General features: G+C 37.8%; 1 protein-coding gene across 4 annotated transcripts in view; it reads right to left on the reverse strand.

Moving 5' to 3' along the window:
- TOPBP1 (DNA topoisomerase II binding protein 1) overlaps nucleotides 1-15,451 on the reverse strand; it is an 84,443-nt gene that overhangs the window by 48,560 nt on the left and 20,432 nt on the right. For all 4 annotated transcript variants that reach the window (XM_047782833.1, XM_047782832.1, XM_047782834.1 and 1 more), the window contains 4 exons: nucleotides 8,866-9,209; nucleotides 7,874-8,046; nucleotides 2,538-2,749; nucleotides 857-1,143 (listed from right to left, as the gene is read on the reverse strand). In XM_047782833.1, coding sequence (XP_047638789.1) covers nucleotides 857-1,143; nucleotides 2,538-2,749; nucleotides 7,874-8,046; nucleotides 8,866-9,209 — 1,016 coding nt within the window. The remainder of the gene's footprint in view (nucleotides 1-856; nucleotides 1,144-2,537; nucleotides 2,750-7,873; nucleotides 8,047-8,865; nucleotides 9,210-15,451) is intronic.

Here is a 15,451-nt window from a genome sequence, read left to right on the forward strand (position 1 = left end):
AAATGTTATTACAGAAGAAATTTGATCAAAGATTTAGCTTGAAGAAAATTTTCCCAGGGCTCAATTTCGCTTTGTGAAGATGAACAATCTGTCAACTTTATTTAAGTCTGCTCTAAAACACACTAGTAAAAATACTAAACTCCATGAGCAAAACCTCAATAAATAGTACAATAATTTTGCAAAGGTTCATAGGTAAAAAAAAATCATAGACAATGGTTTGAACAGTCACTTGAAAGGGCAAAAGCTACTAAAGGAATCATGAAGATAACTATCTTTGGAGAATAAAAGGAAACCATTTGAGAAGGCTGAATTAGTCCTTGATTTGTGTATGAATTTTTAAGAGAGGGAGCCATATTCCAGCACTCAGAAGTTCAAAGAAAGATGGACACTTGACTCATCTTTGTAAAGGAAATGATTGAATATAGACATTTCCAGAAAGAGAGCACTGGGTGTACCCCAGAACCAAAAAATAAGTAGCAATGTATTTACATTCTTTTACACTTTATGAAATTATTCCATCATACCATTCTACTTGATCCTTACTGAAAAACCTGTAAATTTTCAGAGTGATATTATCCTTGCATAAAAGAAGAAACTGTTGCTCATGATATGTTAAATGATCTGTGAGTCATAATGTTCATGACAGATATAGGACTTGAACTCAGATGTCCTGATTTCACACTGTACATATTTCCAGCTCAACTCTGGGTATATACTAGGACTCAATACTACGAATCTACTTGCCAACATCTCTGAAAGTTACTACTACAAACTTCAGAGAAGATGGAGAATTCATTGCTTTAACTTTATAAACTATAAAAATGTTATTTCCAAGACGATTTTCTATAAACCTTACCTTCACATCAAAGGAAGGCTTGAAGAGTTTGTCCTTGGAGAGGAATTTTGATGGTGTATCCAGGTGTAATGAGGGCTCCTTCTGAAGTGGCTGTCCTACCGCAGGGGAGACTGAAGCCTGTCTGGAGTGCTGTGAAATCACAGCGCGAAAAGCTTTGCTCTGAAAGCGATTCATATCTAGAGGTGTAATGGCTGTTTTTCTGTGAGTTTCCAGCTGTCTGACAGGATGCTCTGGAGTATTTGGATTTAGATTCACCCCGTTTGTTGTTCCAGCTTCCAAACTTTGTTCTAGAGATTTAAAATGAAAAGAAGTGATTTTTTTTTTATCTTGTTGGTTTTCCTGCGAATTCTCAAGTATACTTCAAACCACAAAGTTATATATATACACCTACTTTCCAAGAAACAAACCACATGATATATTAAAATATATGTTGTTAGACAAGCACATCAAGAAGAAATTAATGAAATTAGATTTCCCATTTCATCTTATAACTTAAAGATATTCTCAATAAACCTCATATAATTTGCTCTAATTTATATAAATAAACATCTTTTTTTTTGGTCTTTTGTCCTTTTAGGGCCGCACCCATGGCATATGGAGGTTCCCAGGCTAGGGGTCCAATCAGAGCTGTTGCTGCCAGCCTACACCAGAACTGCAGACACGCCAGATCCGAGCCACATCTGCGACCTACACCACAGCTCATGGCTATGCCGGATCCTTAACCCACTGAGCAAGGCCAGAGATCGAACTCACAACCTCATGGTTCCTAGTCGGATTCGTTTCCACTGCACCACAATGGGAACTCCAATAAACATCTTCCTTAATCAATGCCAGAGTAAAAAGAGTATCCTAATTACATGTACTCAGACTTAACAACTACTGTCAAGTTTTTGAAAAGTCCTTAATAAGTAATGCCTCTGAAAGCTATTCCCAAGCTTCCCTGAACCTGCCTAGGGATGCCATCATTCATTTACAAGAGGGCCTACTGTGTCCACCCACCTTGCCTCCTACCTTCTTTCAACACTTAATAAAAAGGCTTATTAGATGGCTGCTCCATGCCAGGCCCAATGCTAATAGAAATATAAGATGCATAAGACATGCATATACTCCCTGCCTTTTCAGAGCTTATAGTTGAGTAGGGAACCATGGAAATAAACTAGAAAGATAACACTGAGATAAGAGCTATAAAAGAAACAGGGAGCAAGAAAAAGGCCACACCTTGGTGAGTCAAGGAAGGCTTTCCAGGGAAAGTGACATCCAAGCTGAGAACTGAAAGAAGAACAGGCAAGCACGAGATGGGCAAGAGTAAACATGGAAAAGTCCAAAGATGGGGAAGAGAGAGCACTTTAACATCAGTGTGAGGAACAGAAGGGACAGTAAATGGGATCCAAGCTCGCATCTTTAGACTTCAAATACTGAGACCCTAGAATGCTCCTATATTGTTTTGTATCCTCTAGTTTCCAGATAGTGACTACACTTGATAGTATAGATGGAAATTAAATATTTGTGCTATGAACACAATTTATTTTGCCTACACACCCGCTAATAATGAATACCCAACAGTGGCTCACATGAAAAGGAAAAATTAATGACCTTCTCTAAAAACAAGATTTAGCACATTCATATCCCCAAAACCATTACATTGTAAAACTTCATATAAAAAACAAAGTAAAGCATTAACCTTCTTTAGGTGGATTTTCAATCAGAAAACAGCTTTCATTTGCTCTCTTTCCCATTCTAGCAGTCTCCAACAGCCAAGCTATAGTGACTGCTGGTAAATTCCATTTCTTGGCAGCTTCATATTTAGATCCACCTGGTTCTTTCAGTACAAGATGTGTACTGGCAAACATGCCTTTTTTGGCATTGGATTTGCGAACGAAGTATTCTTGAACACTGAAAGATACATTTAAATAAAAGCAAATGGTCATATTCACAATTAGTCAGCAAAGTCAGAATAAAGTTTCTAATACAATGGAAGAGTTCTAAGTGTAAGAAAATACTCACAGATTAACGAGAAAAATGATCTGTTTAGTCATTACCCACCCACTTTATCTTTCCTCCCAAGAGAGGTACGGAACAATTAGGGGAGCAAAGGAAGTATAAGAATGACACATTTTATCTTTTAGCCTACTACAACTGCTCTAAGCATTTTCACTATCTCATTCGATCCTCTCAACATTAGTGAAATACCAATAGTTTACAAATAATTGCAAAGAGATAACCTGGGAAATAGAGGGAAATTAAATGCCTTGCTCAAGACCACAGAATATTAAAGGGAGCATGGGGGCAGAAACAGAAGTCCATGACTTGAAATATAAACAGAATTGTCATTTAGGACCTCTGGATTTTAGGTCCTAGCTCCCCACTTTTAAGATTTTTTTAATTTTTATCTTATTTTTGTCTTTTTAGGGCCACACCCACAGCTATGGAGGTTCTCAGGCTAGGGGTCCAATCAGAGCTTTAGCCACTGGCCTACGCCACAACAAAAGCAACATGGGATCCAAGTCATGTCTGCAACCTCCACCAAAGCTCACAGCAAGGCTGCATCCTTAACCCACTGAGCAGGGCGTGGGATTGAATCTGTGTCCTCAAGGATCCTAGTCGGGATTGTTAACCGCTGAGCCATGATGGGAACTCTGTAATTTTTTTTAAATCTCTCACGCTTTTCCTAGTACTTTTATGGATTGATTTTTCATATTTAACCCACTGATCAATTAATTTGGTACTTATTTTCGTATGCAATATGGCTCCAACTTTACTGAATCATATTATTAAATAAACCACCAATCACTTCTTTACTAAGCTGAAACATCATTTTTATCATATATTAATTTCCTGTTTGTGGTCTGTTTGTAGACTTTCTGCTACTTATAGACACACTATTATTCAGTGAGGTTTACAAAATTTATTTATTTATTTATTTATTTTTGTCTTTTTGCTATTTCTTTGGGCTGCTCCCGCGACATATGGAGGTTCCCAGGCTAGGGGTCGAATCGGAGCTGTAGCCACCGGCCTACACCAGAGCCACAGCAACGCAGGATCCGAGCTGCGTCTGCAACCTACACCACAGCTCACGGCAACGCCGGATCGTTAACCCACTGAGCAAAGGCAGGGACCGAACCCGCAACCTCATGGTTCCTAGTCGGATTTGTTAACCACTGCGCCACGACGGGAACTCCATACAAAATATATTTAAATAACTATTCTACTCCAGAATTTTATGACCTTTCTGCTTGCTAATTTTTTCTTATGAATTTAAGAATTACTTTGTTTGTTGCCCTCCCTAAAAAATTCCTTCAGCATTTTTATTAAGATAGTAAATTTATACATTAAAATAATGGAATTATCACAGCCTTGTAAATTAACTATACTTTAATAAAACTTAAAAGGCACACATACAATGCAAATAAAACTAAAATAACAATAATAATAAAGTAGGGGATAAGAGAAACTTCTTTGTAATGTTTAGTCTTCCCGTCCAAGAATAGGTACATTTTTTCCTACTATTCAAGTCTTACTTTGCTCCCATCAATAGCATCTTACAAGTTTCTGTAATTCTTACAAGTTTCACTTTCAACTTTTTTAAAAAATTAAAGTATAGTTGACATATAATATCATATTAGTTTCAGTGTACAACATAGTGATTCAACATGTAAATACATTACAAAATGATCAACGCCATAAATCTAGTAGCCATCTGTCACCACACAAAGCTAGTACAATATTACTATTTTCCTTATGCTGAATATTAACTTCCCTATGACTTTTTTTTTTTTGTCTTTTTGCCATTTCTTAGGCCGCTCCTGCAGCACATGAAGGTTCCCAGGATAGGGGTCAAATTGGAGCTGTTGCTGCCGGCCTACACCAGAGCCACAGCAAGGAGGGATCCGAGCTGCGTCTGCAACCTACACCACAGTTCACAGCAATGCCAGATCCTTAACCCACTGAGCAAGGCCAGGGATCAAACCCGCAACCTCACGGTTCCTAGTCGGATTCGTTAACCACTGAGCCACAACGGGAACTCCAACATCCTTACCACTTTTTAATTTTATAACTGAAATTTTGTACCTCTTAATCCCCCTTCACCTATTTTGCCCTTCCCCCGCCCCCACCACTTCTTTCTTTGTTCTCTATATCCATGAGCTTATTTTGGTTTTATTCTGTTTAGTTTTTTTTTTTTTTTTTAAGACTCCACATCATGTTGCTAGGTACTATTTCTTACTGCAGACTTTGTAAGAGACCTTCGTTTTCATTAGCTTTTCTAACTGGTTGTATATACATGAAGGTCAGGGACTTCTGCATATTAATTTTCTATATAGCCACTTTGCTGAATTTTTCTGTGAGCACTGCTTTAGTTGTACCCCACAGAGTCTGTTGCCATATTTTTGTTACTGTTATTTTAGATTTTCTGCAATTTCAGTTTTTTCCAAAAGCTTATTGCTTGTATAATTCAGATAAAGAACACAGCAAAAGGGAAATATACAATGTAATTAATTATCATAAAATGAAAACCCTTATATCCAAATCCACGTCAGAAGATAGAATCTTACCAGTCACTCCAGAACCTCTCCAACATGCCTCTTCTCAGTTACAATCCCTCTTCCCTTTCCCTTCCTTTTTAATAGTAGCCCTATTTAGATATTTATGGTAATCATTTCCTTACTTTTCTTTAGTTTTAATCATACAGTGTTTTCCTTAAATACTACATTTAATTTTTTATGTCTCTTAGCTTGTAGGTTCCCTCTTCTTTCCCTGCCATCTTAATACATAGTTGTTGAAAACACCAGATTTATAATGTAGTTATCTCAGAATCTGGATTTTGCTGATTGTATTTCTATGCTGCAGTTAATCAAGTTATTATTATCCTGTCTGTATTTCCTATAAATCAGTAGTTAAATCTAAAGGCTTCAACAGATTGAAGTTTTGTTATTTCGGGAAGACTACTTTAAGGTGGTAGTGTTTTCTTCATCGGAAAGCATATATTGTCCAGTTTTCTCTCTATTATGTGATTAGCTATTGATTTTCAATGACTAGATTCTTTATTCATTAGGAATCACAATCCTATCACTCCTTTTTTACTCATTTGTTGGGATACCTCTATAAAGAGAAATTCCATCTTATCTATTATTGTGGTACTCTGACACGGACTGCATAGGAAAGGAAGGATAAATGCTTGATCCTTTCTCTACTTATCAGCTTTCAAAATAATAGGTTGGTTTCCTAGCAACTTTCAAATGTGACCAATTAGCTTAGTTTGTTTGATGCCCTTATGAAGTTATGATTTAAACATTATTTGATGTGTCTGGATTCATTGCCATTATTATCTCTCATGATACTTAAACTCTTCCTGTCTTTGGTTAGTGGATATCCTTTTGATACAACCCTCCCTTGTAGTCTGATAATATACTTGCTATCTGATCTGACAAAACGTTGCAGATTCACTAATATCCTTTCTGCCCTAGACCTGGAAGTGATCATTCCTTTAAGCTTTAGTTTCTTTTAGTGGGAATTGGTATCTTAGGCTCACGATGTAGGCATGGGGATTCCTTGTTACTATAGGGTTGATAATGACTTCTAGGCTTATAAATGGTTTTGAATTCCTCTTTGAATTAAGAGTTATTAAGAACAATCCTAAAATGTCCAGCCGATAAGGTCCTTTCATTTTCTATTTCTACTACTCATTTCTAGTTTTCTTGCACTGTGATTATAGAGAATATGGTCTCCACTCTTTCTACTTTAGAGAATTTACTGAAGTTTCCTTTGTGGCCAATTTCTCTACAGGAAACATTTTCGAGTGTTCCATGTGCACCTGAAACAGTACAGTCACTGTTTCACGGTAGACAGCAAACTGTAACTAAGTCTGTATCCTTCCTTGTTTTCTCTTTGACCTGTTACAAAGGAAAGGTGGTCTCGATGTGTTTCTGCTGATTCCTCCTTGTATTTCCTATTGTTTTTGTTTTATGAATGGTAGTCATGCTCTTTTGGTATATATTTTTAAGCTTCAGTAAAAAAATACCTTTTATTCTTTTTTATTTACTCTTTTCTTCTAATGCCCTTTGATGTGAATCCAAATTGTCTGACATTAAAATTGCAATCTCCTCCTTCCTTTCTATATGCACTTACTTGACATATCTTTGCCCATCCCCCAACCCCACCAAATGTTTTGAATCACTTTGGTTTAGATGTGTCTCTTGTTTAAAAGGATTTTATATCTAATTTAAAAGAACGTTCCCTTTAATGGAAAGGTTTAGTTCATTTATATGTATTTAGTAAGTTCCCATCGTGGCTCAGTGGTAACAAACCCGACTAGTATCCATGAGGACACGGGTTCGATCCCTGGTCCTGCTCAGTGGGTTAAGGATCCAGTATTGCCATGAGCTGTGGTGTAGGTCACAGATGCAGCTCAGATCTGGCATTGCCGTGCTTAGGCCATCAGCTACACCTCCGATTTGAACCCTAGCCAGGGAAGTTCCATATGTCACAGACGTGGCCTTGATAAAGACCAAAAAAAAAAAAAAATCCATTTATATTTATTTATAGAACAGTTTTCTACCTCTTTTTCAAACGGCCATCATCAAATGTTAACTTAGGGGTTGGGCTAATCTGGATTTTGGAACTTTTAAATTCATTTTATTCCTCCCTGAGTATTCAGTATTCCACTTAACATCTGCACTACAGAGAAACGATGAACATATACTGAAAAAGAATAAATTATCCATCTGACATATGGAAGGGAATAATGCTTAGACAAGCAATATTCAATAATTGCTCATGTATCAGCTTTAAATATTCCCTTTCTTGGCAGGTAAGCATTAATGCCTACAGACTTAATATCTGCCAGGAATCCGTTAAATAGCACTCTCCCTCTCCCACTGTGAGCCATCGCACAGATATACAATATACTCCCCATAAGAATTATAAAGATGCCCTGCCAAATTCTAATTTGAATGCTGTTCAATAGGTCAAAACAAATCCAAAGTACTCCAAGACAGCAGGTGCACTAAAAATACTACTTACCTTGCTCCAAGGCGATTTGCTAAAAATGTCAACGAATCTTTTTCAGCTCCTGCACACTGGCTGAATGAAATAACACAATCCTCTAAAGGAGTCATTCCTGCCATTACTGGGACTGGCGTGAAGAGAGGATTTGACTTTGGATCAATAAAAGTCTGATAGTCTATACAAGTTACCTTTTAAAAACAAAAGAAACAATAATATCAACCTGAAATAAGCAACCAGTGTTAACCACATATGCATATGGAGTTCCTGTCATGGCTCAGTGGTTAATGAATCCGATTAGTATCCATGAGGACATGGGTTCAATCTCTGGCCTTGCTCAGTGGGTTAAGGATCTGGCGTTGCCGTGGCTGTGGCATAGGCTGGTAGCTACAGCTCTCATTCTACCCCTAGCCTGGGAACCTCCATACGCCAAGGGAACAGCCCTAAAAAGATAAAAGAAAAAAAACGAAAATGAAAACAAAAACCAAATGTGCATATGCTCATTCTCAATATATTTAAAATTATAATATTCGAAGAAATACATACATGTCAATCTATTATATAGTATATTAAAATCAGATTTATTATTGAAATTATTGAATGTTGCTTTAATTTCTTCCAATATGTTAGTTTAAAATTTTTTCTCTTAATTCTCAGAAAATGAAATTATCAGTGATAAGCCAATAATATGGAATAATACAAACAATAAGTGCCACGCTTTGTTTGTGAAATAGGGAAACTGAAATAATATGAGATGATCTGGACTAACTCCCTAATTAAGAACATTGCTGGTGTGGCCCCCCAATACAATAACCTCTATTCTACCAGGCTTAGGACCAAGAAGCTTGCATATTTTATTATTTATAATTTCCTCTGCTAAAAGCAAAATTCAGACAGTGCACAAACACAAATACCAATTTACCAAAACTGAACTAAGAAGTAAACATTAATGCTCTTAGCATTCAGATATCCCTCAGCACTACATTTCAACTGCTGCAGTGTTTTCTTACCAGCCACGTATTTGTAACAACTTCTCCCACAGTTGCCTGTACTTCACACCCCAGCAGAGGAACCACAGCATAATCAGCAACAATTCTGCTCTGAAGGGAGACAACTTTTCCAGCATTTTCTCTTATGATAGTTGCAATATTAGACTCGTTTTCATTACTAAAACCCAGAATAAGGAAACTCTTTTGGTTAAATAAACCTTCTTCAGTAACTGTAGAAGCATCAGGGAGGCAGTGACTGACAGAAGACTGGTTCTCTTCTTGCAGAGAAATATGAGTAGACTCATTAAGGGGCTCAACATGAGTAGAATCATTAAAGGGCCCAACTTCAGACTTCGCAGCTTCAACTGGAATAGAAAAAGAAATGTTTGCTAACAGATTATTGATCTTATAAAGATTATTTTCTAGTAAGGATATATATTAAGGTACCATGGAGGCTGAGAATTGTGATATTAAAAAAAAATTAAGGCTTTATGAGTATACAACGAAGAAAGAATATGAACCCTTGTCTTCTGTGTTCCCAAGAGTGTTATCAGTACTATCTCGCATTGGAAGGACAACAGCAATCATGTTGCTATTCTAAATATTCTGATTGTACTAGAAACTCTAATTAGTTCAAACTCTAATTAGTTGAAGTTCCAATAATTCCATGGGCCTGTTCCAAAACTGGTTTATATAATTCACAACAGAATTAAGAAAATATCATTAAGGAAAAAAACAGAAGTAACAGGCCTAAGGAATAAGCTCTTCAGATGGAAATAACTGAATAAATGCAATAATAAGAGAATTATGGTTACTTAATTCTCTTTCAAAAACTCCTAAAATGTTTTATACTAAAATTGGAGCTATTTAGTGTCCATACATATTTAAGAGAATTGATCGGAGTTCCCGTCGTGGCGTAGTGGTTAACGAATCGACTCTACCATGAGGTTGCGGGTTCAATCTCTGGCCTTGCTCAGTGGGTTGACGATCCCGCGTTGCCGTGAGCTGTGGTGTAGGTTGCAGACGCGGCTCAGATCCCGCATTGCTGTGGCTCTGGTGTAGACCGGTGGCTACAGCTCTGATTACACCCCTAGCCTGGGAACTCCATGTGCCACGGGAGCGGCCCTAGAAGAAGGTAAAAAGGCAAAAAAAAAAAAAAGAGAGAGAGAGAGAACAACTGATCAAGGACCCAACAGTCTCAAATACTTCATTTTAGGATAAAGTTGGCTGATAGATGGGTAGAAGAAAAAAAAAAAAAAGCTATTTTAAAATATAAATGTCAGTAATGAAAATGCAATCCCTAATATACAATAAATATTGTGAAATTAATGCCAAAAGTTAAAACTCTAGTGGTGCTATGTTAGAAGGTAACACTTTATAGCAGAGATTGGCAAACTACAGTTTAGAAGTCAAAGTGGGCCAATACCTGTGTGTTAATGGTTTTTATTTTTTTCCTTTCTTTTTTTATTTCCCTTTTTCTTTTTAGGGGCACACCTGCGGCATATGGAAGTTTCCAGGCGAGGGGCTGAATTAGAGCTGCAGCTGCCAGCCTACACCACAGTAACAAAGGATCCAAGTTGCATCTACAAGCTAGGCTGCAGCTTGTGGCAATATCAGATCCTTATCCCAAAGAGCAAGGCCCAGGATAGAACCCAGATCTTCAGAGACACTATGTCATGTTCTTAACCTGCTGAGCCACAACAGAACTCCCTACATTTTTAAATGATTGCAAAAACAGAATGAAACAAAATAGAATGTTACAGAGACAAAATGTGGCTAGCAACACCTAAAATATTGTGTGGCCTTTTACAAAAAAAGTTTGCCAAGCCTTGCTTCATGGGATTCCAACAAACCTGGAAGCTATTCAAGGATTCTTGGAGTTCCCACTGTAGCTTGCAGGTTAAGGATTTCTGATGTCACTGCAGGGGCTCTGATTACAGCTGTAGCACAGGTTCAATCCCTGACCCAGAAACTTGTACATGCCATAGATGTGACAAAAAAACAAAATGATGGTTTGTTAAAAAAGAGTTTCATCACACATTCAAGTATTAGAGAACTCCAATCTTACACACACTCTGAGATTTTTAAAAAAGAATAACTCACCAATTCATTTTATCAATTAATAGCAAAACTCAACAGAGACAACATGACACGACAAATTATAGGTCAATATCATACTAAATAGATAAAATCCCAAATAAAGTATTAGTAAACAAAATATGGTGATGTATAAAAAGATGAATATACCATATCCAAAAGATTTTAAACTTAATTTAATAACATAAAATCTATTAATAATTTATCATACCAAGGAGGAAAAACCTTATGATCATCCAGTGAGCAAAAGGGAAAGTATATAATAAGTACTCGGATCAAAGTCCTAAAGAAGAATAAAAACTACAAAACTATTAGAAGAAAATATAGGAGAAAAGCTTCACGACATTAGATTTGGCAATGATTTCTTGATTATGACACCAAAAGCACAGGCAATGAGAAAAAGATATAAACTGCACCTCATCACAAAAACTTTTGTTCATCAAAGAACACAGTGTGAAAAGACAACCCAAAGAAAGGGGAAAATATATGCAAATCATTTAGGGGTATAATAAGGGATTAATACTCAGAATTTACATAAAGAACTCCTACAACTCAAGAACTAAAAGTCAACCTGACTAAATAAACATTTCTCCAAAGATATATAGGTACACAATAAAAAATATGAAGTGATACTCAACATCACTAATCATCAGGGAAATGCAAATCAAAACTGCTAGGAAGGGACCACTTTACGTGCATTATGATGACTTGTACTGAAAATACAGAAAATACAAAATGTGGGTGAGGATGCAGAGAACTGGAACCCTTGTGAACTGCTAGTAGGAATGAAAAGCAGTATAGCACTGTGGAAAACAGCAAGGAGGTTTCCCAAAATATTAAACATAGAATTATCATACAACTTATAAATTCCACTTCTGGGACTATATACAAAAAAACCCTAAATTCAGGGAGTTGAACAGATATCTGTATACCAAAGTTCATAGCACCATTATTCACAGCAGCCAAAGGTAGAAACAACCCAACTGTTCAGCAACACACAATGGAGTATTATTCAACTTTTATAAGTAATGAAATTCTGACACATGCTAAAACATGGATGAACTCTGAAGACATTATGCTAATTAAAATAACCCAGACACAAAAGGCCAGATACTGTGTGAATCCATTATGTGAGCTACCTAGAATAGTCAAGATTGATAGAGACAGAAAACAGAATGCCAGGAACTAGGCAGAGGGAGGAATAGGGAATCACTGTTCAATGGCTATAAAGTTTTAGTTTGGGAAGATTTCTGGGATGGATGGTAATGATGGTGGCACAACAATGTGAAAGTAGTAACACTGAATTGTACACCTAAATATGGTTAAAATGGCAAATTTTATGTTTTGTATATATCACCAGAATTTTAAAAACTTCAATACCAAAAATATTCTACAGAAAAGTTTAAATATGAGAGTTAATAGTCGAAATATTTCATTCTTACACCCTAGTGAAGAGTCAAAAATATAATTTTAAGGAGTCCCCGCTGTGGCTCAGTGGTTAATAAACCCAACTAGTAGTATCCATGAGGATGCCAGTTTGATCCCTGGCCCCACTCAGTGGGTTAAGGATCCAGTGTTGCCATGAGCTGTGGTGTAGGTCGCAGACATGGCTCGGATCCTGCATTGCTGTGGCTGTGGTGAAGACTGCCAGTCTTCACCACGGCCAGAGTGACAATTAAACCCCTAGCCTGGGAACCTCCATATGCTGCTGGAGGTGTGACCCTAAAAAGACCAAAGGGAAAAAAAAAAAAAATACACACACCCACACACACATATATAATTTTAAGTCATGAAATGAAAATATCAAAAAGAGAAATAAACATAATGTAAATGGAAAACAAAAATTAGTAGTGGTAACACAGCATGCCTAGGATCTTATAAACATAGTTATTACACTTTATTGAAAAACATTAAAAAAAAGATAAAACTATATGGTGACATTCTATATTCATGGATAGGAAGATTTTTTCATGTAAAGACATCCATTCTGCTCCAAATTATAAAAGTCAATATAGGGAGTTCCCATCGTGGCGCAGTGGTTAACGAATCCGACTAGGAACCATGAGGTTGCGGGTTCGGTCCCTGGCCTTGCTCAGTGGGTTGACGATCCGGCGTTGCCGTGAGCTGTGGTGTAGGTTGCAGATGTGGCTCGGGTCCCGCGTTGCTGTGGCTCTGGCGTAGGCCAGTGGCTACAGCTCCGATTTGACCCCTAGCCTGGGAACCTCCATATGCCGCGGGAGCGGCCCAAGAAATAGCAAAAGAGACAAAAAAAAAAAGTCAATATAATCCTAACCAAATTCCCATATTGATTTTGTGCAAACTGACAAACTAATTTTAAAAATTTGCATGGAAGTAAAGGTCCAAGAATACATTAAGACACTTTGTAAAGAAAATTGGAGTCTTTTAATTTCAGATATTGAAACACGTTACAAAGATATTATAAAACAGTTTATCAGTTTGACTGCTAGCTCAATGGAACAGAATAAAAAATCTAAATACAGATCCTGACATAACAGACCATTAATAAATGACAGAGGCAACAGTGTAAATTAGTGGAGAAAGGGTTATCTATTCAATAAAAAATTTGAAAACAAGTTATTATCCATATGGATAAAATACAATTTGAATGCTTCAAACCCAATATAAAATTCAGCTCCACATGACTGAAGATGTAAACGTGGAAAAGCGAAGTTTTAAGACTTCTAAGAATATATATATAAAAACAATTTTATGACCTTAGGATAGGAAAACCTGATGCTCCACCTTATTAGCAGTCAGTTATAAAGTTAAAACTACAATAAGATCCTACTTTATACCCATCAAATTAACAAAAATTTTAAGCCTTACAAGAAATTCTAAATGTTGAAAGTATGTGGAACAACAGGAACTGTTATGGAGGTGGATCAAGTTGATAGAGGAGTGAGACATGGTGCTCACCATCTCCCACAAACACATTAAAAAAAAAAACAACCCATCTACATGTAGAACAACTGGCACAGAAAATCTACTGGCAGAAGACCTTAAGCCTCCAAAAAGGGCAAGAAACCCTTCACATAATAGGGAAGAACAAAAGGAAAAAAGAATGAGACAGAAAAGAGGGAAAAAAAAGAACTAGGACAGAACCAGCACTCCTGACAGGGAGCTGTGAACGAGAAAAGGAATCCACACCCTAGGAAGCCAGCTAACTGAATGGGAGATCAGCCAGGACAGAGGAGGAACCTCAAAGCACTGGAGAAAGCACAGTAGCCAGACTGAAGAGGGAAAGGAGAAAGAGAACTGCACAGACCATTGGTACCACTACCCCCAGACACCATAGCCTGAGACACATGGGTTGGGGCTAGGTGCTGAGATCCAGGTTCCAAGGTCAGTTCTAGGAGAGACAGCCTGAGGGGCTAGGGAATGGTGTGCCACAAGCTGGGGTACAGAGAGCCATAGCTGAGGGAGCATGGGAGGAGGAGGCCTGGGCCCACAGGAGAAGCAAGATGCCATTGTTGGGGAGGGCAAGAGGAGGAGGAACAGGACTACCATAGGAATATCTTTATCTGTGCATGTGCAGGCTCTCAGGCAATGAGGGGAAACCATGGCATCTCAGACTCCAGAAGTGAGCATGGCCCGCCACCACTAGGGCTCCATGAAAAGGCACCTTCTAGGGCCCCAGTCACCTCTGGGATCACCATAAAGGAGGGTACTGCAATTGAGTGACACCTGTTGCCCCCACTCCACTGGGAACGCACACACCCTGTTATTTCTGCTGCCAAAGGCTCTGGGTGCCACCTACACCTCCCTGATGGTCACTGCCACTTCCCCAGGGCCTGCAACTAGGACCATCCTGTGCCACCTCTCCATGGGTACTCGCCACTGTCAAAGGTCTAGCAATCAGGCACTCACTACTACCGGCCCTGCCCATTGCCCCCGTCTTCCCTGGAAGCAAGTGCAAGCCTTACATCAACACATCCTCTATCAAGGGGATAAAAGCCTGCACACAGTGAGGAAAGAGACAGCACATATCCAAACCAAAAGCAGCCCTCACGCAAAAAAAAAAACAAACAAAAAAAAAGTAAGCCCTCACAACCTATCCAGGGATGCTCTCACATACAAATAACTCTCCAAGATTACAGAAGCTGTTTTCCCTAAACTCACAGTGTAAGAAAATATAAGCAAAAGGAGGAAGTTTAGGAACTATTCACAGTTAGAGAACAAGGAAATTCCCCTGAAGGAATAAACAATGAAACAGACCTCTGCAGTCTAACAGACATCAAGTTCAAAAAGGAGACAGTGAAAATACTGAAGGAATTAAGAGCAGATATGAACAATAATGCACATTACTTTAGAAAGAAACTAGAAAATATAAGGAGGAGCCAAGAAAAAGTAGAAAATTCATTTGCAGAGACAGAATTAAGATGGCAGAGTAGAAGGATTGGAGCTTACATTCTCACATGAAAACAACAAAATTCCAACCAATTATTTAACAACCAACAACAAAATAGTCTGGAACCTATCAAAAAAGATA

Source organism: Phacochoerus africanus, chromosome 1 (assembly GCF_016906955.1).
Source record: "Phacochoerus africanus isolate WHEZ1 chromosome 1, ROS_Pafr_v1, whole genome shotgun sequence".
Taxonomy (NCBI): Eukaryota; Metazoa; Chordata; class Mammalia; order Artiodactyla; family Suidae; genus Phacochoerus; species Phacochoerus africanus.